Here is a 27,125-nt window from a genome sequence, read left to right on the forward strand (position 1 = left end):
GGGAAAGAGACTCAATCCTGATTTAATTTAAAGCAGATTATCATAGCTTGCATAGACTTACCTGATGCAAAAGTGTTTCTTTGCTGCCTTCTGACTGATTCAATAACCTTCGAGATAGCTCCAATTCCTGTTCAAGCTAGAGTTTCAACAGAGAATAAGGAAAAATGTCCAATGGAGCAGAAGATAACTAAACTATTACAGGCTCAGTTTAAGAGGAGAAAAGTGAAAAACTTTTCAGATTTTTACAGCTAACATAAAAGGAAAAATATCTTGCTATAAACATATATCAATGCTCCCATTAAAATAATGGTAATTAAATAACAAAAAGTGAACCAGACCAGACTGCAGGAGGTCTTGGCTCTAGTCAGTTCCATCTCAATTATGACCCCCATTTAAATCTCTTTTCCTTAGGCCTCCTTTCTGTCACCTCTAAAATAAGGATTTTATATTAGGTAATCTGAGATCCCTTCAGTTCTAAATCATTTTAATGTAAATTCTAAAGCAGTTTTTTCTTTAAATTACTACATGTATCATATGAACTAAATTAGAATAAAAATTTCAGGGACCCAATGACTCAAATTATATTTCATCCAACTGGTTATTTTTTATATTCTTAATATTCTTATATTCCTAATATTTCCAATATTCCTAACATTTCTAAAAATTTTAATCTGAATAAGATATTTTAAATTTCCCTAATAATATTGCCATTAGATTAAGTATCCACAGAAAATGTGCCAGTTAGGTGACTAAATACCCTACAAAGTCAATGTGCTTAGCTTACCTCAAGCTGAAAAATATAACAGGATGTGAAGGGGAGAAGAATATGCCACTCCAAAATATGCCTCTTTGGCACAAGTATTATTCTGAGCTGATGGCAATCAAAAGCCAACAGACTCAGGAAAAGCTTTTAACCTTCCCCTAAATTGCACTTAAAAATTTAAAAAGGAGGTCTGTACCAGATAGAGAGCTGTTACCAAAGAAAACTTTCTATATCTGAAAGACTTCTCTGCACGGCAGGGCAAACATTTGTTTACCATACATATACTCTTCTCATCTTCCTGTGAACTGTGTTCCTCCCCTTTGAAGCCCTAAGCCCCTATTCCTTGCCTTAGTTCAGGATGGTAGATAAGCCTCAACTGCCTGTCTTTGAGTCTCATATTTTTATGGGGTTCCCATACATACAAAATTAAACTTGTTTTTCTCCTGTTAATCTGTTTTATGTCAATTTAATTATTATACCAGCCAAAGAACCTAGAAGGGTAAAGGGAAAATTATTTTTCCTCCCCTACAGATGGGACACTTTTGTTAAAAATCCACAGCTTACATATGCTGGACATGTTTGCACTTTGTAAGGGTAAGGTTGTTTTGTGAAATCACAAATTTATATCAAGAGGTTATTAAGTGCTTTGATTTGTAATAGTTATCCTAAATTATCATTTCATTTGAACAAACTACTATCTATACATTAGTCTTTCAGAAATTGTACATGTGGAAGGTGTGACTGTTAAGGAGTAGCATGAGGGAACACTGTGTTGATGGAACAGTTCTGTATTTTGACTATCGCGGCAATAAGATTGAGACTCATGAGATAAAACTGCATAGAAGTACACACAGACAAACAAACACTCAACACACAAATGAGTATACACATAAAGCTGGTGAAATCTGCATAAGCTCTATGCATTGCAACAGTGTCAATTTCCCGGTTTTGATGTTGGATGGCAATTACAGAAAATGTTATCACTGCGAATAACTGGCCCATGGTACATTTTGTTTTGCAACACCTATGAATCTATTATTATTTCAAAATAATTTTTTCATCCAGTTATATAAGATTTTTAAAAGTGTGCATGCAGCTCAGAAAATAACTATCACATATTTTTAAAAGTACAGTTGACCCTTGAACAACATGGGTTTGAACTGCACAAGTCCACTTATACATGGATTTTTTTCACTCGTAAATACTACAGTACTATAGGATTGAATTCACATATGTGAAACCATGGCTAGAGAGAAACTGCAAATACGGAGAGCTTACTACATGTTATACTCGGATTTTTGACTGCACAGAGGGTCAGGGCACCTAAGCCCCCATTGTTCAAGGGCCAACTGTAAATCAACTATAAAGTACATGTGGAAGCAGAGAATCCACACAAAATATTATCTGACCTGTTCTCTTGTTTCTACAAATAAATAAAAAGGGAAGAAGTCGCACTGAAGTCAACATGGTTTCAAAATCTACCAGGGTCCATACTGGTCATGTTTCCTGGGTAATATCAGCATTTACAACTCCCAAAGAGCAAACGTGATGACCTGATGTACCTTGCTTACCACCGTAAAGGCAGCATGGACACATCATGCAACTTTACATAGGTCGGTGAAATAAAATAAAGGAGGTAAGGGTAAATAGAAAAGGCAATATGGAGTAAAGAACATTATATCAGAAGCAAATTTTCACTTTATCATTCATTACGTTGGGTTTGGCCTTTAATCTACTCATTTGCAAATTGAAGAGAGTTGTTTGGCCTCTGAGTTACTTTCTAGCTCTAAAATGCTACGTTCTATAGCCTCACAGACATGAATTCATATCAAAGATACTTAATATTTAATGAGAATAGAGGATTTTTCGGAACGAGGCTGGTAACTGTTCCTAGCTTCTATAACAAAAATGAATAGATACAAAATATTCAACCTTTAAAAAAGAGGTCTTTCCCAGCCCCACAGTAAAGTCAACCTCTTTAAGTGTTCTCCAGCAAAGAATGGTCAAGTTTAATTCGCCTCTAGAAAAGGAGAGTGGCCAGGAGACAAGGTAGCAAACTACCTGTGTATGTTTCCAAGACCAAGCAGCAGAGAGTGGCACAGCCCTCAAGCCAAGTGACTCCACATCAAAACATAAAGGCTTCACTGCACTCTAACAAATAACCTCAGGGACACTTTCCAAGGTACTCAATGAATATCACTGGCCCCAAACAGCATTACTCTTTAAAAGATAATTTTCAAAGGGGGGACAGCAGAAGCAAGAAGAACTACAATTCTGACCCTGTGGAAGGAAAACCACATTCACAGAAAGACAGACAAGATGAAAAGGCAGAGTACTTTGTACCAGATGAAGGAACAAGATAAAACCCCAGAAAAACAACTAAATGAAGTGGAGATAAGCAACCTTCCAGAAAAAGAATTCAGAATAATGATAGTGAAGATGATCCAGGACCTCAGAAAAAGAATGGAGGCAAAGATCAAGAAGATGCAAGAAATGTTTAACAAAGATCTAGAAGAATTAAAGAACAATCAAACAGAGATGAACAACACAATAACTGAAATGAAAACTACAATAGAAGGAATCAATAGCAGAATAACTGAGGCAGAAGAACAGATAAGTGACCTGGAAGACAGAATGGTAGAATTCACTGTCACGGAACAGATTAAAGAAAAAAGGATGAAAAGAAATGCAGAAAGCCTAAGAGACCTCTGGGACAATATTACACGCAACAACATTCGCATTATAGGGGTCCCAGAAAGAGAAGAGAGACTGAGGCAGAAACAGATAAGTGACCTGGAAGACAGAATGGTAGAATTCACTGTCACGGAACAGATTAAAGAAAAAAGGATGAAAAGAAATGCAGAAAGCCTAAGAGACCTCTGGGACAATATTACACGCAACAACATTCGCATTATAGGGGTCCCAGAAAGAGAAGAGAGACACAGAAAGGACCCGAGAAAATATCTGAAGAGATTATAGTCGAACACTTCCCTAACATGGGAAAAGAAATAGCCACCCAAGTCCAGGGAGCACAGAGAGTCCCAGGTAGGATAAATCCAAGAAGAAACATGCCAAGACACATAGTAATCAAATTGGTAAAAATTAAAGACAAAGAAAAATTACTGAAAGCAACAAGGGAAAAATGGCACCAGACAACGGAACTCCCATAAGGTTAAGAGCTGATTTCTCAGCAGAAACTCTATAAGCCAGAAGGGAGTGGCATGATATATTTACAGTGAAGAAAGGGAAGAAGCTACAACCAAGATTACTCTACCCGGCAAGGATTTCATTCAGATTTGACAGAGAAATCAAAAGCTTTACAGACAATCAAAAGCTAAGAAAATTCAGCACCACCAAACCAGCTCTACAACACATGCTAAAGGAACTTCTCTAAGTGGGAAACACAAGAGAAGAAAAGTACCTACAAAAACAAACCCAGAACAATTAAGAAAATGGTAACAGGAACATACATATCGATAATTACCTTAAACGTGAATGGATTAAATGCTCCAACCAAAAGACACAGGCTCACTGAAAGGATACAAAAACAAGACTCATATATATGCTGTCTACAGGAGACCCACTTCAGACCTAGGGACACATACAGAATGAAAGTGAGGGGACAGAAAAAGATATTCCATGCAAATGGAAATCAAATGAAAGCTGGAGTAGCAATAATCATATCAGATAAAATAGACTTTAAAATAAAGAATGTAACAAGAGACAAGGAAGCACACTACATAATGATCAAGGGATCAATCCAAGAAAAAGATATAATAATTATAAATATATATGCACCCAACATAGGAGCACCTCAATACATAAGGCAACTGCTAACAGCTCTAAGAGAGGAAATCGACAGTAACGCAATAACAGTGGAGGACTTTAACACCTCACTTACACCGATGGACAGGTCATCCAGACAGAAAATTCATAAGGAAACACAAGCTTTAAATGACACAATAGACCTGATAAATTTAACTGATATGTATAGGACATTCCATCCAAAAACAGCAGATTACACTTTCTTCTCAAGTGCACACAGAACATTCTCCAGGATATATCACATCTTGGGTCACAAATCAAACCTCAGTAAATTTAAGAAAACTGAAATCATATCAAGCATTTTTTACAACCACAACACTATGAGATTAGAAATCAATTACAGGGGGAAAAAAGTAAAAAACACAAACACATGGAGGCTAAACAACACGATACTAAATAAACAAGAGATCACTGAAGAAAGCAGGGAGGAAATCGAAAACTACCTAGAGACAAATTACAACAAAAACACCACAATCCAAAACCTATGGGATGCAGCAAAAGCAGTTCTAAGAGGGAAGTTTACACCTATACAAGCCTACCTCAAGACACAAGAAACATCTCAAATAAACAATCTAACCTTACACCTAAAGGAACTAGAGAAAGACGAACAAACAAAACCCAAAGTTAGTAGAAGGAAAGAAATCATAAAGATCAGATCAGAAATAAATGAATTAGAAACAAAGAAAACAATAGCAAAGATCAATTAAACTAAAAGCTGGTTTTTTTAGAAGATAAACAAAATTGACAAACCTTTAGCCATACTCATTAAGAAAAAGAGGGATAGGACTCAAATCAGTAAAATGAGACATGAAAAAGGAGAAGTTACAACAAACACCGCAGAAATACAAAGCATCATAAGAGACTACTCCAAGCAACTCTATGCCAATAAAATGGACAACCTGGAAGAAATGGACAAATTCCTAGAAAGGTATAACCTTTCAAGACTGAACCAGGAAGAAACAGAAAATATGAACAGAGCAATCACAAGTAATGAAATTGAAACTGTGATTAAAAATCTTCCAACAAACAAAAGTGCAGGACCAGATGGTTTCACAGGTGAATTCCATCAAACATTTAGAGAAGAGCTAACACCCATCCTTCTCAAACTCTTCCAAAAAATTTCAGAGGAAGGAATGCTCCCAAACTCATTCTATGAGGCCACCACCACCCTGATACCAAAACCAGAAAAAGATACTACAAAAAAATAAAGTTACAGACCAATATCACTGATAAACATCGAAGCAAAACTCCTCAACAAAATACTAATAAACACACTGAAAGATCATACACCATGATCAAGTGGAATATATCCCAGGGATGCAAGGATTCTTCAATATACACAAATCAATCAACGTGATACACCATATCAACAAACTGAAGAATAAAAACGATATGATCATCTCAATAGATTCAGAAAAAGCTTTTGACAAAATTCAATACCCATTTATGATAAAAACTCTCCAGAAGGTGGGCACAGAGGGAAACTACCTCAACATAATAAATGCCATATATGACAAACCCATAGCAAACATCATCTTCAATGGTGAAAAACTGAAAGCACTTCCTCGAAGATCAGGAAAAAGATAACGATGTCCACTCTCACCACTATTATTTAATATAGTTTTGGAAGTGCTGGCCACCACAGCAATCAGAGAAGAAAAAGAAATAAAAGGAATCCAAATGGGAAAAGAAAAAGTAAAACTGTCACTGTTTGCAGATGATACTATACAGAGAGTCCTAAAGATGCTACCAGAAAACTAATAGAGCTAATCAATGAATTTGGTAAAGTTGCAGGATACAAAATTAATGCACAGAAATCTCTTGCATTCCTATACACTAATAAGGAAAGATCAGAAAGAGAAATTAAGGAAACAATCCCATTCACCATTGCAACATAAAGAATAAAATACCTAGGAATAAACCTACTAAAGGAGGTAAAAGACCTGTACTCAGAAAACTATAAGACACTGATGAAAGAAATCAAAGATGACACAAACAGATGGAGAGATATACCATGTTCTTGGATTGGAAGAATCAATATTGTGACAATGACTATACTACCCAAAGCAATCTACAGATTCAATGCAATCCCTATCAAACTACCAATGGAATTTTTTATGGAACTAGAACAAAAAAACTTAAAATTTGTGTGGAGACACAAAAGACCCCAAATAGCCAAAGCAGTCTTGAGTGAAACAACAGAGCTGGAGGAATCAGACTCCTTGACTTCAGACTATACTACAAAGCTACAGTAATCAAGACAATATGGTACTGGCACAAAAAGAGAAACATAGATCAATGGAACAAGATAAAAAGCCCAGAGGTAAACCCACACACCTATGGTCAGCTAATCTATGACAAAGGATATACAATGGAGAAAAGACAGTTTCTTCAATAAGTGGGGCTGGGAAAACTGGACAGCTGCATGTAAAAAAATGAAATTAGAACATTCCCTAGCACCACAGACAAAAATAAACTCAAAATGGATTAAAGACCTAAATGTAAGACCGGACACTATAAAACTCTTAGAGGAAACCATAGGAAGAACACTCTCTGACATAAGTCACAGCAAGATCTTTTTTGATCCACTTCCTAGAGTAATGGAAATAAAAACAAAAATAAACAAATGGGACCTAATGAAACTTAAAAGCTTTTGCAAAACAAAGGAAACTACAAACAAGATGAAAAGGCAAACCTCAGAATGGGAGAAAATATTTGCAAATGAAGCAATGGACAAAGGATTAACCTCCAAAATATATAAACAGCTCATGCAGCTCAATATTAAAAAAACAAACAACCTAATCAAAAAATGGGCAGAAGACCTAAATAGACATTTCTCCAAAGAAGACATACAGATGGCCAAGAAGCACATGAAAAGCTGCCCAACATCACTAATTATTAGAGAAATGCAAATCAAAACTACAATGAGGTATCACCCCACACCAGTTACAATGGGCATCATAGAAAATCCACAAACAACAAATGCTGCAGAGGGTGTGGAGAAAAGGGGACCCTCTTGCACTGTTGGTAGGAATGTAAATTGATACAGCCACTATAGAGAATAGTATGGAGGTTTCTTAAAATTAACTAAAAATAGAATTACCGTATGACCCAGTAATCCCACTCCTGGGCATATACCCAGAGAAAACTATAATTCAAAAAGACACATGCACCACAGTGTTCGTTGCAGCACTATTTACGATTGCCAGGTCATGGAAGCAACCTAAATGCCCATCGACAGACGAATGGATAAAGAAGATGTGGTATATATATACAATGGAATATTATTCATCCATAAAAAGGAACGAAATTGGGTCATTTGTAGAGACATGGATGGATCTAGAGACTGTCATACAGAGTGAAGTAAGTCAGAAAAACAAATATCGTATATTAATGCATATATGTGGAACGTAGAAAAATGGTACAGATGAACCGGTTTGCAGGGCAGAAACTGAGACACAGATGTAGAGAACAAATGTATGGACACCAAGGGGATAATGGCAGGGGTGGTGGTTGTGGTGGGATGAATTGGGAGATTGGGATTGACATATATACACCAATATGTATTAAATAGATAAGTAATATGAACCTGCTGTATAAAAAGATAAATAAAATTCAAAACTTTAAAAAAAATGTTAATTTTCAAAATCTTACTTTACTCTTTTCAGTTTCACTTTGTCTTAGCTTATTTTTCACTACTCCCTCATTCTCCTCTGCTTTAGCTTCTTGTTTCTTCAATGCCTAGAAAGAAAGACATGGGAAAATCAGTATTATTCCAAAATACATATAAAACTGAAAGATATTACTAGGATCTATTAAGAAAAGGCTGAGGAAGATGATTATGAATTGTACAAAATATACACAGGAATTACAACCTGCTCATTCACTGAAGTCATAAGATCACTTCATTGGGGCTCAAATATAAACAACCTCCCGATCTACCTAATCAAGTTCCACTTAGTTTCACTTTTTCCCATCTTTAGGAATTTTGTAACACATTTAGAGAGCTTAGACAGCTAACAGTTTTCTTGGAAACAAACAAATTTTACTGCCTGCCGAAATAATAGTATTTAAAAGTTATATTCTCAGCTCAACAATTTTGATATAATACCTAAAACCAGTTCACTAGTTTTTCAAATTCTGAAAAAATATCAAGGTAGAAACATGCTTGTTGCATCATTATGACATACATGACATTTTATCACAACAGATAACTTGCTCTTCAACCATTCTTTCACATAGAGCAAAGAAAAGCATTCTTTTCTACATTTTTCTCTCTTTAATAAATTGGAAAAAAAGGAACTTTAAGAAAATACAGATTTCAAAAGTTAACCACATAAGTGTTTGTTTTGGTTTGTTTCTATGTTAAAACAAAATTAAACTTAAGGAAAAAAATTTATATTAAGAGCAATCTTTCATAACATCTAAAAGACATTCCATTTGTTTAAAAAAAAAATTCGACACTTAGCATTTAGGCTTAAAAAGGTGTATGTGTAGAGGCCATCCAAGTTGAGAAAAGCCAAATTTCCACAAGTCTTTTCCAACAAGTTCTATGATGCTCAATAGAAAAACTATTTTTAGGCAAACAGCAAAACATGTTAAAACTGTTTTGATGAAAGTATAATCAATCATATTCCAATTTCATTAACTCACATATCCAACATATATCTCCAAAGTGCATATATATTCATATATAAAATAACAATGTCCCCCCTACCCATGAGATTACAGCTCCCTCTGCATGGCTCCTGCTCTAATAAAAAACAATTGAGTAAAAAAGCAGAGAGACACCATCAAAATAAAAAATAATTTTGATTTGAGTATAAATAATATAACACTTTTATAGTGTTTACTATGTCTGGGCATTCTTCTTCTTCTTACATATATTAAATAAACACATTACATATATTGAATATATACATTTAATCTTTATGATGGTTCCATGAGTTATTATTAAGTCCATTTTTTGTTTGTTTGTTTGTTTTTTTTGCAGTACGCGGGCCTTTCACTGTTGTGGCCTCTCCCGTTGTGGAGCACAGGCTCCGGACGCGCAGGCTCAGTGGCCATGGCTCATGGGCCTAGCTGCTCCACAGCATGTGGGATCTTGCCAGACCGGGGCACGAACCCGTATCCCCTGCATCGGTAGGTGTACTCTCAACCACTGCGCCACTAGGGAAGCCCATTAAGTCCACTTTATTAAGAGGGAAGTTAGGGCTACAAGGAGTTGAATAACTTGCCCAAGGTCATTCACCAAGCTCGTGACAGGGTCAGGACATAGACTCAGGCTGTGTGCCTCTTAACCATTGAATGGCACTGCCTCTCCACGTTGAAACAATAATATCAAGTTTATAGGGTGGATATGAAGACTAAATAATTTTATACTTGTAAAGCATTAAAATATACAATAAAAGACAACTATTACGATTACTAAATTGTTAACACTTGATAAAGTATTAAAAATCATAATGCTTTTCAGGTAGCTATCAAATGATTTTGATGTTTATTATTTGTTCTTTACTGTAGCCTAAGTGGAATTTGTAATATTTACTTAAGTATGTATAATCTATTCAGTTCTGGCTGGTGGGATGTGTTTATAAATTTTTCCTGAACAAAATTATCCTAGAAACTTGAAAATGACTGCTGGCATCTTCATTTTTTCCATGCTTCCTCAGTCTAACTCCACCTAATATGTGTGTGTGTGTTTCTGTGACAGAGAGGGAGAGGAAGAGGGAGAGGGAAGGAGGGAGAAATATTTTTTAAAAAGATATGAATTGTTGCTATACTTTTCATCAATTCATTTTACAATACTTGAACTATCTTATTCCTCAACATCATCATTCAACCTATCCTCGTCACCTGTTTTTCTTTAATGAGCTAAACTTAACTGGTTATCTTTTCAATATATTTTTTTCCAGTTATGTCATACACATTTTATTGCCAAGTATATTTTTCATATCAAATATATATTTGCAGTTTCTCTAAAACTTAATCTAGTGCTAGTCTAGAACTAAGTTACTGTAGAAAGCATGCTGCTGTTTTTTAAACAAACAAAATACTAATTTTTTCAAGGTTCATGGATTCAGTCAATATTTTTTCATTGAACTAAAAACCAGCCTGGGTTTTTCCACAGAGAGGAGATTATGAGGAATACTTCCTCAGGCAGTTGATAAGTTTCATCAAACTGTAAATAGTCAGCCTCCCATTCTGGATTCAAACTCCTGGGCAGAAGCCACTCCAAATGAGTATGCAGTGAAGGCTCACCCAAACCTGGTGACATCACTTAAGGCCATAAGCAACTTCAAACAAGATGGGCTTGTCCCAAATATAAGAGCCATTCACTTCCAAAGCCAAATTCAAAATCTACCTTGGAAGACTCTGCAACCTTCAAACAGTAGCTGCTAAGATCCTTCCAGTGTGATTCTGTACATCTCTTCATGTTCCAAGTTGTTTCCACCTGTGTCCTCTGCTTACTGAGGTACAAGAAACAGAAGGAGTCACCTGCTAAGCTTTTAAAACTTAACTGCATGCTGCAACTCTAGGAGTTTAACTTACTAAGAATTTAAACCCCAAAAATTCTCCAGTGAAGAAATTTTTCCATTTTACTAACTGGAATTAATCCATTTCTGTCCCTTTCTCATGAGTTCCAAAACTTACATTTTAAAAATCCTATTACATTTTACGTCAAAAAGACAAGAAAGACATATTTACATTTCCCAAGTGTTTACATACTTTATTTTGATTAAGTCTATTAAAATGTGCTTAATTCATTTATATGCTTATTTTTACTTAGATAGACATACAGATAATCGTTGTTTATCTAGAGGTTTACATTTCCAAAGGGTAATGTAAAAGATTTGGTGTCACTAAGATGTAAGCTTCAGAAGGCCAGGGACCTAATCTGTCATGATCATATTTTAACTCTAACACAGTACTTGACACATTTTAGGTGGTAAACATATGTTATTGAATGGATGAATAAATATCCCTTTATAATTCCTGAATAACAACTTCACTTTGCAATTGGCCAATTCTGTTCATCACATATATGAAAGTTTTCCAGATTTCTCCCATCTTTCTTAACCACCATATTTTCTCAAGCACCAAGCTGTCTTTCTTTCTGTAAAAACAATTATTATGGTGTAGTGATGTTGGAAAATAAATATTTACTTGGAGGTTTAAGTCAAAGAGTTAATAATAACCCTTTCCTGTTTTCAAAGTCATCATTTTAGTCTTTTCCTTAGAAAAAAAATCCTCTGAATAGGTTTAAGTTTTTTTATTTTTTAAATAATTCAGATTTACAGAACAGTTGTAAAGACAGCTCAGAGTTCCCATATACTTTTCACTTAGCTTCCCCTAAAAATAACATCTTCTATAACCAAGGTAAGTTTATTGAAACTAAGATGTTAACACTGTTATAAAACCAAAAGCTACAGACTTTGCTCAACTATCAAATGTTCTTTTTTGTTCCAAGATACTTCAGAGCAGCTTGTCTCTTCAGTCTCCTCCAATCTGGGAAAGTTTCTCAATCTTTCCTTGCTTTTATGATTTCAACATTTTCGAAAATATTTCAGGTATCTTCAAGTCAGGTATTTTGTAGACTGTCCCTCAATTTGGGTTTTTCTGATGTCTTCTCATGATTAGACAAAGCTCATAAATTTGGGAACAGAATACCACAGAGGTAAGCCATTCTCAGTGCATCACACTGGTGGGTATGTGATATCAACATGACTCGGGACTAGTGATGTTAACCTTGATAGCTTGATTACGGTAGTGTGGTGTCTGCCAAATCTCCCTGCCATAAAGTTAGTATTCTTTCCTTTCCAGACTCTGTTAGAAGCAAGTCATTAAGTCCAGCCCACACTCAAAGGGAGAAGAATTAAGTTCCACCTCCCAGAGGGAGAATATCAAAGAATATGTAGAACTATGTTAAAATCACTAAAATAATGAACAAATATTTTGGTAGATAATTTGAGGCTATACAAGTATCCTTAAAGTTTTACCCACCAATTTTAGCTCAAAATCAGACCAACTATAACATTATCAGTACTTTTTTGGCCTACAAACTTTTCCCCCATCAAACCTTATGCCTAATGCAACCCAGATTCCTAGTAAGTTAACTCATAGCCCAGTGCTCACCACTAAGTAGAACACTGAACCCCTTTGCATTCACCTCCAGATAACCTACTTACACCAAAAACATTAACAAGTGATGTAGAATTTATGGAAGACCATATCGGTGGATGGAGTACACTCATCAAGTCTCTATATAATCCTAACTCTCCTGGGCTACTCCACTAACCAGGAATTCTCCTTCTCCCCTGTTCCCCTACATCTTCTTCAGCTTCACTGCTTAGTTTCTTCGCAGCTTCTGGACCTTCCCAACAGGCTTCTAAATCTCCCTCCCCGAGTTATGCCGAGCAGTGTGCCTCTACTCCAGTTCTCAATTTTGAATGCCGACACTGATTACCATGCCCAATACCCCACTTTCCTCACCACACAAAGAAAAGACCTGTTACCAGGATCCATTCCCCTTAAAGGGCGGTTGAGAAATAATTATTTTCATTCTCATACTAATAGATATTTAATCTTCATTTCTTATAATTAGTATAAATATTACTAATTTTACTTGATGTGAAAGGAATAAAAATCAACAAGCTAAACTTTAATCAAACTGTGTTTTCTAGTACATGGAATTATGCCCTACAAAAACATAGTTCTTCTGAAAGTCAACTATTTTTTTATTTGAATTTCCATGTACGAGCTGTTGAATAGAAGAACCTCTAATTCTCTTGGATATCTAAGATTTTGCGATAAAATTTCCTTTCCTCTGAACTTTCCACCATGTACATCTGACCAGTTATTTATAATATCACTTTTCCAAAATAATATGTCTCTACTGTAGCTAATACTCTAAGGATATGTAAGTCTTGGAAAATTGAGGCAATGAGAACTTAAATTCTATTGTTTTCAGCAGAGGAACAAAAGTCAGGTACTGAGGAGCAACCCAAAGCAAATTACTATATTTCCACCTTATCATTTAGAAAAGTCAAACTTTAAACAACCTATAACACACCTATTAACTTTAAACCTACCTATACAACATAAGCCAGTAAACAACACACAAGCAATATTCTAGCCCAGAACACTGAACCTATTTTCTATATTATCTAGTTTAAAATGAAAGACAAAGAAAGAAAATCTAACTCTTAAGACCTAGTAAATATAATGCACTTTAAATTTTGGAAACACAGATAACAGTCAATGAGAAATAGTTTTAAAATTAACTAAATCAAAATTACAAGTCATTTCTTCAAACCTTAATGACAAACTTTAACTCATTTACTACCTTTTTTAAGTGTGTATGGCTGCACTGAATTTCTTTTCCATTTGACTTAGATCAAACAATTTAGAATTATATTAAAACTGACCCAGTAAAAGAAACTATAAAAATAGGAAAAAAATCACATGCCAATGAATTTCTATTACTATGTTATTTTGCCCTTTAAAGCTTGTTTTTTTCTTAAAAGCAGTTTAGCTATATAAAGCTATCATGTGCCCTGCTCCTGGATTCAGATTGTCTTTTACACATTTAAGATCACAGCAACAACACTGAGCCTTAATAGAGGGTCCCTGGAGCACATTTAAATTTCTAATAACAACAATTTTTCTTCTTTTCCTTAAGTGTGCCTATTTCCATTAAAAAGACTAACATATTGGGTATTGTACTACTGCAGTTCTTTAGAGGTAGATGATTTGGAATTCTCACAAATATAATAAAAAAAAAAATACAGCCTTTCCTTTTAAAGAGTAGGGGAAAGGAGAAAAAGAAAATGTTTGTAGACCTCTCATCTGACCATAAAAACTGCCACAACTTTGACAACAGACATGTTTATCAAGAGGCTCTAAAAAATAACACACTCAAAAATGTAGAACAAATAGAGAATTAAAGGCCCTTTGTCTACTTTAAATGGACCAGCAAGCTTGGGTAAGAATGATGGAGCTGGAATGAAATAAAGGTCACATGTTAACACCCACACAGGCCACTAAAATTTCCAAAACAACAAAAAAAATTATGAACATAAGCTATCCTGTCTTATCCTAATCACTCAGCAGCACTACAATTGCATGCCTTTGGTCACAAGGGCAAGAATATGTAGATGATTCACTGGTAAACCAACAGGACTATAGAAAAACAAGTCTGTGCTCATTTTGAACAATAGGTCTGTAATATTATATTAAAGGTACAAACTTTTAAGTCATATTTTTCTCGTAACAATAGAGAATTAAAAAGTCATGTTACTGAGAATTATAAAAATAGTTGCTCTTAATATATATATGTATATACATATATATATATTATTCTTTAAAGACTATTTTTTTAGAGCAGTTTTAAGTTCACAGCAAAATTGAGAGGAAGGTACAGACAGTTCCCATATACACTCAGCCCACATACATGCATAACCTCCCCCATTATCAACATCCTCCAACAAAACCTCCACCTTTGTTACAAGTGATGAACCTAAATTGATGCATCATAATCACCCAAAGTCCATGGTTTACACAGGGTTCACTCTTGCTGTTGAACATTCTATGGGTTTGGACAAATGTGTAATGACATGTATCCATCATTATAGTATCATACAGAGTATTTTCACTGTCCTAAAAATCCTCTGTGCTCCACCTATTCACCTCTCCCCTTCCTACCCCATCTCCTGGTAACCAATGATGTTTTTACTATCTCCATATTTTTTTTTCCAGAATGTCATGCAGTCGAAATCCTACAGTATGTGATCTTTTCAAATTAGCTTCTTTCACTTAGTAATATGCCTTTAAGCTTCCTCTATGTCTTTTCATGACTTCACAGTCATCTATTTTATAATCATTCTTCATGTAGGTACAAAATAAAAATCAGCAAATATTTTAAGCTTCACAATATAGCGATATTCTGATCCAAATTAGACCACATAAGCTATAAACTGAAGTTGTAAGTCGTCTATGTTTATGTATTTTAAAAACTTAAATAGCCTTAAGGACATGTTATATTTCAAATCAAGGAAAAACATTACTAAGTACTCAGTATGTATAAAACACTGTAATTGGAACCTGACTTAACTGGAATTTTTTTTTAATATAAAAATCTGGTGTCCATTTCCAAAATTCTCTTCTGTAAACCTAAATCACAGCTCTAAAACCAAACATCAATAGAAAAATACGCATTTTGAAAGGAATATATACGTATAATACAGCAGGATTTTATTGCTCATAACTAGTACTACTCATTTAAATTAACATAGATTTTATTTCTGTCAAGTTCTGTGAATTTCTAAATTTTGTTTTTTCCTAAATCAAGTTAGAGATTCCTCCCACATGAAAACTAGCTAAAGTCATGGAAAATTTTAGCCTTTAAGTTCATCCAGTTGGGGATTATGTGTGCCAACAAAAACCAAAACAAAACAAAGCAAAAAATTAAGTTTCTTTTCAAGGCAGAAAACAATACATTCACATTCTAAATCCCTGAACCAATATCTCAGAAATAGCTAAGTGATTGTTACTTAAATTACTCAAAGAAATTTATTTTTCAGGCATAACCAAGGAACAAAAATTCCATACCAACATCTACGATTTAAAAACACTTTAATAAGTGAAAGTAGAACTGCGTGACAGAAGTCTGAAGAGAATCCAATATTGATCATCACCATTATGACACCATACAGATTTTGGGGATATCAAAGGGAGAGATTCTAAAGACTTGCTGCCAGGTGAACTATGTGTATTTTCCAGATGGAAGTGATAAGCACATAGTGAGTAGAGTCACAAGTTGCAACCATCCTTGTTTTGCAAAGAGTAGAGTTATACCAGGTATCATGTGGTTAAGTAAGATTTATCAGTAGTTAAGTACATTGGTATTACTTCTGATGGTAAGTGTAATCCTAAATAATGTTCTTTAAAGATACCTGAGGTTTTGAAACATAAAACTCAAAGTTTCTCTTTGAGAATGGCCTAGATGTTTTTTTCTTTTTTTTTTTTTCTCCTTCTTCTTATGATAAGGTGACCATTATTTCAGGAATCCAAAAAGCTTTATAGGAATTATTGTGGTAGAACAGATGAGCACATATTACTGACCTATTTTCCCTGAAAAATAAATAAAACTTATTGGTTCCACTACGTCCATATTTATGGAGTCTGTGACTGGTTAGGGTACCCTGTGCCAATGAAGCCAGCCAAGGCCATGGGTTCAATCACCATGAGAACCAATTCCCTTTGCTCTCTTCCATGGCCATAGCCTTTACCCGAAACCTTAGCCAAAGGCCACATGGAAGACTAAGCAGGCCAGAGACCATGGATGAATCAGCGAAAATCCATTACCATGACTATAAAAATAACGCAAAAGTAAAACCCCTATTGACTAGTGTCAGGATTTCGTTCTTCAAACGTTATTAAATTTGCTAATCTGCAAAACAAAACCTTAATTATTGCCTACAAAGTTGGTATGCTGAAAAGACATTTAAGTCCTTTGACTTCTTTAATTCAAAAGCAACAATGGTAATGAGTATTATTCTCCTAAATGCCATTGCTTTTACTGGAATGGACTGTATTTTTATGCAATCTTTTACTTAATAAAAATCTTGCAAGTAAAGTTAAATGTGAGCCCAACAAGTACACTTTCCAGGATTTCCTTCAAAATCAAAAAGCAACCACTCTTAGTGGAGGGTCTGTTTTTATCTGAGTAGTTTCCTCTCAAAAAAGAGACTCAGTTTTATTAGAAATCCCAGAGCAATATGATACTTCATTTGACTTTCTAAATGCAGGACCATGGAGTTAGAATTGTTGACAAACAGAAGATCATAGATAATTATGGAAATTTAATTTAGAATTTCTCAAGTTTTATATGTATTTGAGCAGAATGTCCTATAAATATACAACATCTTTCATTGTTCAGAGTTAGAGGGTATTATTTTACGCCTTTGGATTTTGGGGGAGAGGGGGTTGTTTCTTTTGCTTTTTTCTAATCAAAATAAAACAGTACCAAATCTATGAATAAGCCTGTTTGTAGCAAAGTCATCTTTGTTTGCACAATATTACTATGCACTCAGTAGTTACCCAATAAATATTAATTGATAATGACGGAAATAGGGCTTTATAAACAGATGGTCTAGGATAAATTTGCTGAAAACATAGATAGAAACATTCCACTCTTCAAGAAAAGCATAAAGTAGAAATTAAACAAGCCCTGCACTCAGAAAATCTCAGTCTACTGTCAGACAGCTGTTCAGTCAACAAGAGCACAAACATTTTTCATCATCATAGCACTGACAGAATTAAATGTCTATTTTCATACAGTCCCTACACAAAGGGACTCACACAGACTCATGCTAGCCTTATTTGTTATAATTTACAATGACAATATTGGCAAGAAAAAATATGCACACATAGGAAAAGAAATGTGATTAAACAATACTTTGAGATCTAATCATATGTAGTATGAACATAAAATATGTGTCAGATTTAAATGCAACTCACAGAAGCAATGTGAGTGTTTATCTATAATGTAAACCTCAACTATTTCCAATGAGAATTCGAGATGCTTTATAAGAACTCCTATGCATATGCTGAAAGAACAGGTGAAACATAAAATGAGTCAGAGACCATAATGGCCCTAATAGAATAAGTAGTAACTCTTCGAGAACCGAGAGCAAATAATCAGGAAAAAAAAAAAAGAGAATAAAGATTGTATGAGGACTAACTTCAATGAGGGTAGGACCAAGGAAACTACAAGCAAAGTGATCAACCCAGAAAGACACCCTGAAAAACACACACTATTCGAAAACACTTGAATAATAAGAAAATGTAAGTTAGTATACATGGGAGAATTTTGGAGAAAGTTGAAATGGGGAGGTGAAAGAGGATAGAAAGTACATTACAAACATGTAATGATTAAAAGTCTTAGGTAATTTTTTTTTTATAAAGTAAAAAGCCTAACAAGACATGACATGAGTGTTAATTATACAGAAATGAGACTATAAGAATTTCAGGACAACTTACATACACACATCATCTCACAGAACTGCACCCTTCAAAGGAATCCAAAGGCCTTAACCAGCAGGCTAACAGTTGACATCTTACCTCTTCTCTGATGTGGAATACATTTCTAAATATTCAGCTTTTGTTTTATCAATATTAAACAGTAGGCCCCTGAAAAACAGTATCAAAATGGAACATTCTTTAATCCAGCTAGCTATTATTCTCAATATTTCCCAATACGAAAAAGACAGCATGGCTTGTGGAGACTTGTCCTTAATATCCACAAACCATGCAGGAAGTTTGCACTGTGAATGGAAATTCAAGTACTGGATGAGTACAAGGTTGAAAGAGACAACATCTAAGATCTCTTCCAACTTCTGTAAGAAGTTCAGGGAAAAAAACACTTTCCACACAAAGAATAAAGTGTTTTGTTGTCATCTAAATGATCAAAGCCTAATAAAATAGACTTTATGTTAAATAAGTGGGTGGGCATGTGAGGCAAGCAGGGAGGAATCAAGGAAAAGACTAAGGAAAAAGACTAAAGAACACGATATGTCTGGGACTTGCGCATTTCCAGCTGTGCCAAATAGTGTTCAACCAGCTGTGAAAGACAAATCCCCTAATATCCAGTCATTTGTTTCCATCTACTTCCTTTCTTTCAGCATGTTGACATTAATAGATTTTTCACAACCTTACAGAAAAAAAGTATTTACTCTAACCTTGCAAAGAAAAAAATAATCCACAGGTAACAAACATAAAAGAGAGAAGAAAACAATTAGCATGGCATAAAATAAGACAAAGAGCTATGTTGTGAATCAAAAGTATAGTGGGTCAGAATTTAAATTAGTATTTCAGCCACAGATTGGTAAAGTGCTTATCAAGTAGCAATAAGCCACGGAGTAGAATCACATTCATAAAAGAACTGCCTAAAATGATTTGAAAATGCACAATCTCTTTCACCCAAATTTTCCAAAGGGCAGAGAAGGGGTAACTATTTCCTGTACGGACTAGTCTAGAGTCTATGCAAAGCTGAAATAACACACTTACTGAATTACAATGACTGTTAACATTTCTATTTTCCCAACTAAACTGGGAGCCCTAAAGAGCAATACATCATTTTAAGTATTTTTAAATCCCTAGTCCCCAGCACAGCACCTGGCACATGGTAGGTCTATGAGGGTACTGGCCAAATGAATATTTCACTATGAATAGTTCTGACAACACAGCATATAACATTTATTCCTTCAAGAAACACTTACTAGACCTATGCCGGGCACTGTTCTAGGTGCTGGAGATACAGCAATGAGCAAAACAGACTAAGTGCCTACCTTCATAAAGCCTGCATTCTGCTCAGGGGGACAGATAGCTGACAGATGACAAGTAAGGAGAAGTGTTATAAAGAAAAAAAATACAGCAGTGTAAGGGGCTCAGGAGTGAAGAAGTGGTGTATTATGTAGGATAATTAATAAGGCCTTTCTGAAGTAGAGCTCTGAGTGATAGGAGGGCATAAGCAATGCAACTGTTTTCAGAGTTGAAAATCCCTGGCTCTGGGAATGGAAAGTACAAATGTCCAGAAGCAGGAGGGTGCCTGACATGTCCATGGAAAAGCCAGGCAAGTGTAGTTGGCCTAGAGGAGGCAAGTGGAAGAAGGACAGAATCAGAGTAAGACGGCAGGCAGGGACCACCGCAGAGGGGCCTTTTAGGCTGAAGATTTTAGATTTCATCCTGAGTGTGATAAAGAAAGCACTGAAGGGTTCTGAAGAAAGAAGTGGCATTATCTGATTCTATGGGGAAAAGACTGCAGGGAAGTAAGAATGGAAGCAAGGAGGCTACTCCACTAGCCCAGGCAGGAGACAAGAGTCACAGGATGATAAATGAGAGTAGAAGTGATAAAAGGAGTGAGTTGTTATCTATTAAAATATTTTCAAGATAGAGCTGACAGGATTTAATGATGAATTGGATGTGAAGAACAGAAGAAACAGAGACGGCGAGGACATAAAAGAAACAAAACTTTTCATATAAAACTAACATTATTTTACTATCAAAACTATTTTACTATCAAGCCATCTTTTTAAAAAGAAATAAATCATATGAGCTACTTATTAAGATGAACCACACAAAGAGGTAAGGTTTAGCAACTTCTATACAAGTTCACAAGTCAGGAGGGGAAGGATCAGGAAATGGAGCTCCAGAGATCAAGTCTGCCCAGGCTTTGTGGCTCCGAATCACAGAATCAATCTGACTTGATCCCCGTCCAAGACTGATACTGGTGAGCAGCACTTCAGGTTCTCAACCTCATAAAATAAACATGAAAAGGTGTAACTTTTTCTCACTGCCATATGAGGCCCACCAAACAACTACATAATAAGGTTACAGCTGAAAATACTGTTCTAACCTGGTCATAATATGGGCAAGGATATGTTAGAAAAACCTAAGCAGTTTCTCATTTCTTGAGCAATAATTAAAACTACAGCTGCAGTATAAAAAAAAAGGGAGAAAAGAAGGAAGAAAGGAAGGAAGGAAGAGAGGAAGGAAGGAAGGGAGGAAGGAAGGAAGAAAAGAAAGAAAGAAAGAAAGGGAGAGAGGGAGAGAGGGAGGAAGGAAGGAAGAAAGAAAGAAAAAAAGGATCCAGGGTACTGAATAAAAATGTAAATTCACTAGAAATGCAATGAGTCATGACAGAGCTAAAAAAAAATGTTTTTCTAACAAGTAAAGAAAAAGAAACAAGATTAGCCAGACGAAGAACAAACAGCATTAGAACATCAGTGGAAAATGAATATAACTGGGGTGAGTAGACAACAGGGTGCAAAGGCAATGATTATTAAGGAGAAGAAAATGATAACTAGGGAAAGGTATTTTAGATCTATATAATATAAAAATTTAGAGAACGTATCTTTCGTATACTTCTGTATAGCTTAGAAATATGAAATGTGGAAAATGGCATAAGACTATATGATTCCAGTGAAATAAACTCTCATATCAAACTGTAGTCTTTGTTTTACTACACATAAAAAGATTTTTCCTCAGCAGGAGGGAGAGAGAGAGGAAGAAAGGAATTATAACCCTGAATAGAAAGCCTCAAAGAAACTCTGACCAAAAGGCATAGAAATGACAGTTTTAGTGTTAAATATAACAGATGTCTTAATATGTAATACTCCATATGTCATATTTTATTTTTCAACAGTGGAAAGCAACACCATTTCAAATTTAAGTTTTCAAATAGCAATAGTTAAATAATTAGATTTTTCAAGTTGCAATATCTGTGGCTAAGTGTATTTTCAGGGAGCCCTAGGAGATGAGGTACGTGTATATATTATAATCATTTTTCAACAAAGTTTAGCAACTTTAATAAACAATGCCTGCAGGGTCACAACTGATGGTTCAATACTGACGACTAGTGGTCAAAAACATGTACTAATTCATTCATACTAAGTATTTATCCTATGATTTTTATCATCAAAATTTGAAACATGTAATGCAAATTATGTGAAAAACCTTAAAAGAACTTTCCTTACACACGTCTTGAAAATTACAAAAGAAAAAACTGTATCTACAAAGTCTCTTAAAGTCTTTTCTGTCCATTATTTGTAATGTCCCCAAACCCAAGTCAATCAGCACCAGCTATTGACCCATAATGGGAAAATTCCATAAAGTGTCATTTATCTACATCCACACAGCTGAATTAACATGGTTTCAGAAATCCATAATTATTTCAAGAGGTGTTACTTTTAGATTTCATGTATCTGTGCAGCTCTAATTCTTTTTCTAACTTTGTCTGCTAGACACAAAGAGAGCAGAAATCCAGCTGTCCTAAATTTTTGACATAATTTGAAAAAACAGTAACCTACTATAACAAAATGTTTTTATAAAGTTGAAATATTTAAAACTTAATTGTGATTGTCTGAATTCTTGAAGAACGTGGGATTTGGTTTAAATCATCTAAACTGTTACATATTAAACTTCAAAGAGGTTAAAATTTGTTGATTTGCACTTTCTGCTCTGCAAGAATAAGATCCACAGAATAATACAAAAATGTATACAAACCTTTGCAAGAAAAATTTTTTTTTTTTTTACCAAGAACGTTATACGCAGCTAAGTGGTTATTTACATTTGAAAGCAGCCTTCATTTTCCAACGACTATTCACAGAATGTCTGTGGTGTGATAAACACCATACCACAGCCCCAGCAACAGGCATGATGGATGAAGTTCCTGCCAGTGGAGGAAGAACTATTCAATACAGTAACCTAAGTAGTTATGCTATATGAGAAGACACACAATAACGTAAGTAAACAAATCACAACTATAGGTGATGTAAAGTACTATTAAAAAATAAAGTAATATGACAATGACAATGAACAACGGGGCAGAAAGGGGCTATTTTAGAAAAGGGGGCAGGAAAGTTTTCTCTGAAGAGGTGGCAATTAAACCTGAAGGATGAAAAAGGATGTTACACTGAGAATCAGAAGAAAAATGGTCGAATAAGACAATGAGAGGAAACCACTGTGCCTGGAATACGTATTTCTTAGAAAAATTTGTAGCGTCACACATAAACATTAAAAAAAAAAACAGAAAATGTTTAATTTTTTTACTCATAAAATACCAAATAACCAACAATGGTACTAAGCCAAATGGGAAGTTTCAACAAATTTCAAAGGAATTTAAAGATAAATTGTAAAAAGTTAAAAATTAAGCATATATACATATTTGAAAATTCCAAAAGGCACTCCTAAGTCTTGAATTATAGAAGAAATCATAATAGAAATTATGAAATTTAGAAATAAACTATCATAAAATAATAGCATCTCAAAACACAGGGTAATTTGTTCATGAATTTACAGCATTTATTTTAAAAAACAGACAAGTCAATTATTTAACTTACAAGTCTGAAAAATAAAACAGCAATCCTAAAAATGAAAAATCAGAAAAAAAAGTAATAGCGTTAAAGGCGGAAGTTGATGAAGTAATAAACAAAGCTAGTCAAAACGAAAACTAATAAAATAATCATGTCTAGTAAGACTAATAAAGAAAAAGAGAAAAAATAATATTAAAGAGAAAGGATACACAGCTTCAGTACAAGATTGAAAAAATAATACAGCAGGGCTTATGACTGCTTCTTCAAATATCAAAACACAACAAAATGGATAACTTATAAAATCAGGAGGGCTTCCCTCGTGGCGCAGTAGTTAGGAGTCCGCCTGCCGATGCAGGGGACACGGGTTCGTACCCCGGTCCGGGAAGATCCCACGTGCCGCGGAGCGGCTAGGCCCGTGAGCCATGGCCACTGAGCTTGCGCGTCCGGAGCCTGTGCTCCGGCAACAGGAGAGGCCACAACAGTTAGAGGCCCGCGTACCACCAAAAAAAAAAAAAACAAACAAACAAAACTATTTAAATGGCTCTGGGAAGAAACAGGTTAATCTAAGAACCAAACTTAATATCAGCTGTGTCCTAAAGATGCAAGTTTCATGTGGTATTGTAGACAAAAAGACCAATGATTGTCTACATCAAAATACTGGAGATAAAAGATAACCTAACAAGCTGTAGATTCAAAACAATAAGACATAGGTTTCAGATTACGGGGTGCAACTTTGGTCACAAGACAGGTGTATGATAACTGAAATGAAGCACCAGTTTTTGAAGCAGGGTTGTGCCCCACTGGATACTTAACCTTTTAAACTTTATGATGAATAAAAATAACCCATCCTTATTTCTCTGAGGAAGGGGAAAAACCTTCCTTCCTCATGGTTAGGACTTGATAAAACTGCACCTTCAAAAACTTTTAAACAAGTGATCTTGTTTTAAAATAATTAGTAATATATATAGCACTTTTGTGATTTAACACCTTCCCTTACTTTGTTTTATTAAATAATGTTACATAAATGATATCATAGTGTATGTAAAATTTTGAAATTGGCTCTTTTCACTTGTCATAATGCCCTTGAAATCCAAGTTATTATGTTTATCAATCGTTTGTTCCTCTTTATTGCTGAGTAGTAGTTCATTGTATGGATGCAGTTTTTCTTATTCGTTCACCCACTGAATTTGAGTTGATTCCATTTTTGGGCTTTTACAAATAAATCTGCTATGAACATTCATGTACAAGTACCATTTTACATTCTCACCAGCAACGTATGAGAAATCCCATTGCTCTGCATCCCCATTAGCACTTGATATTGTCAATACTTTTAATTTTAGCCATTTTATTAGGCATGTAATAGCTTCTAATGGTAGTTTTTATTTGCTTTTCCCTAATGGCTAATGATTTGGTACATCTTTTCATGTGCTTATTTACCACTCACATACCCTCTCTGGTGAAGTGTCCATTCAAGATTTTGCCCATTTTCTAATTTCTAATTTTCTTATTATTGAGAAGTTAAAAGAAACAAAAATGACTCTTCTATCAAGTCTTTCCTAGTTACCATCTTACCTCTCTTCTTAACTGGGTAGAACTGATTATTCTCTCATTTGAACAAATTTTATCATAGCACTTAAATTGTGATGATAAAAATTTATAAACTTTTGTTTACTACTTCTTTCCTCCTACACTTTATTATAAACCTTTTGGAAAAAAAAAAAAAAAAAAAAAAAGAATTATAACCACTATTAACGGTAGGAATGTGGGGAAAAGGGCCACTCTCAGCCATTTTTCTGACAGAAACGTGGAGAGTTAGAACCATCTGGAAAAATAATCTGGTAACATCTATTATAATAAAAGATCTGTCCATGGTAATAAAAGATTAAGTTGGAACAACATCAGCTAGTTGGAGGAATTTCCAGAGAGTACTGATGAGAGAAGAAAGCAAGATGCAGAAATGTATATACAATGTGATCAGTTTTTATTAAAATAAAAACATACCAAAAAAAGCCCCTAAGTATATATATATATACAAAGGTGTATATATTAATAGTTTATACGTATCTGTCCAGGATAATTAAGAGCACAAAGAAAAATATAAAGGGATATCCCAGGCTGTTTACACTAGTTCTTTTTATTTTAGGGAGTAGGGGTAGTGATTGATGGTGAAAAGAACAGAGGGGAAAAAACGGGAAAAATGAGCCAAGCAAATAAATAAATAAAGCTGCATTTAAAAAAACGAGGCTGTTTGTACAAGCATTTATGATAGGAACACATTTAGTTATGCATTTATTTAAATTAAATATAAAAAATACTTTTTATACTAAATGCAAATGGTAAAAGAAAACAACCATATGAGAAACAAAACTAGTTAAACATTGGATCAAAACAATGCATCAGGGTCTTCCCTGGTGGCATAGTGGTTAACAATCCGCCTGCCAGTGCAGGGGACACAGGTTTGAGCCCTGGTCCAGGAAGATCCTACATGCTGCGGAGCAACTAAGCCCATGTGCCACAACTACTGAGCCTGTGCTCTAGAGCCCGTGAGCCACAACTACTAAGCCCGCATGCCACAACTACTGAAGCCCACGCACCTAGAGCCCGTGCTCTGCAGCAAGAGAAGCCACCACAATGAGAGGACCATGCACCGCGACAAAGAGTAGCCCCTGCTCGCTGCAACTAGAGAAAGCCTGTGCGCAGCAACGAAGACCCAACGCAGCCAAAAATAAAGATAAATAAATAAATTTTAAAAACCAATGCATCAGTTCGGTCACTACTTAAAGAATTCAACAAATATTTATTAAGAGCCTACTATGTTAAATGCTAGAAATAAAAAATTCTCCAAACAAGTACAATTAAAAGCGACAATACATCAAGAAATGGTAATTAACAGTAATCTGAGACTAAAAACCTCACCTCACATAGTATATATTACCAGAAACTGAACAGTGAAAAGAAAAAAATCCATCTTTGCAGAAGAAGGAGAAAAATAGTCAATGGGATTAAGGTTCATTAAAAGAATAAAAATCGTGACTCAAAATAAGGCCCAAATTTCTTCCACACACACAGTTTCACCCCCTAAAGAACGAACACTAGAGCATAAGTTTTTGAATTTTCCCTTGCTACGCACGTTCTCCTACAGAGTAGTACATATATGGTTGTTCTGGTGTGATACTCAGTGCTTTCAGCCCCTTGTTAGCCTGGGGCCCTGTGTGTCACCCTGCCTGGGTCACTCTCTGCCTATTATACTCCACCTGGTCACCTAAGCCTGACAAAGGACTGAATTCTACAGCTCATATGCCAACAATTGCAAAACTGAGGTGCCTCCTCCGAGCTTTCCTTGTGCTTTCCACAGAACTTGTGTTTTACTTTTAAACTCTCCTTTACTTGTAAAATCCACTGTTTTTTCTCAACGTCCAGGGAGGCTATTGGTATGTTCAATGTGAGGGTGATTTAATGTGCACTTATAAAAAAAGTATCTAATAATATCAATCAGGAAAGGGAAGCTTATACTATGAAGTAAATATGTGAAAATGTGGGGCATACCTACAAAAGTTTTGCAATTCATCCTTGGAAAGGTAAGTGAAGGGAGTCTAAAATCTAGCAGACTCAGAAAGGCCTCCATAATTCCAAATCAAGCAGGGTAGTCTCTAAAGGAAGAG

At 35.0% G+C, this 27,125-nt stretch overlaps 1 protein-coding gene across 1 annotated transcript in view; it reads right to left on the reverse strand.

Moving 5' to 3' along the window:
* The window catches only part of CEP128 (centrosomal protein 128), a gene marked incomplete at its 3' end in the record, with an annotated part of 210,477 nt that overhangs the window by 108,911 nt on the left and 74,441 nt on the right, over positions 1 to 27,125 (reverse strand). The window contains exons 9-10 of the mRNA XM_007470471.1: positions 8,243 to 8,329; positions 62 to 136 (exon numbers count right to left, since the gene is read on the reverse strand). Of these exons, the coding sequence (XP_007470533.1) occupies positions 62 to 136; positions 8,243 to 8,329 (162 nt within the window). The remainder of the gene's footprint in view (positions 1 to 61; positions 137 to 8,242; positions 8,330 to 27,125) is intronic.

Source organism: Lipotes vexillifer, unplaced genomic scaffold (genome assembly GCF_000442215.2).
Source record: "Lipotes vexillifer unplaced genomic scaffold, Lipotes_vexillifer_v1.1 scaffold841, whole genome shotgun sequence".
NCBI lineage: Eukaryota > Metazoa > Chordata > Mammalia > Artiodactyla > Lipotidae > Lipotes > Lipotes vexillifer.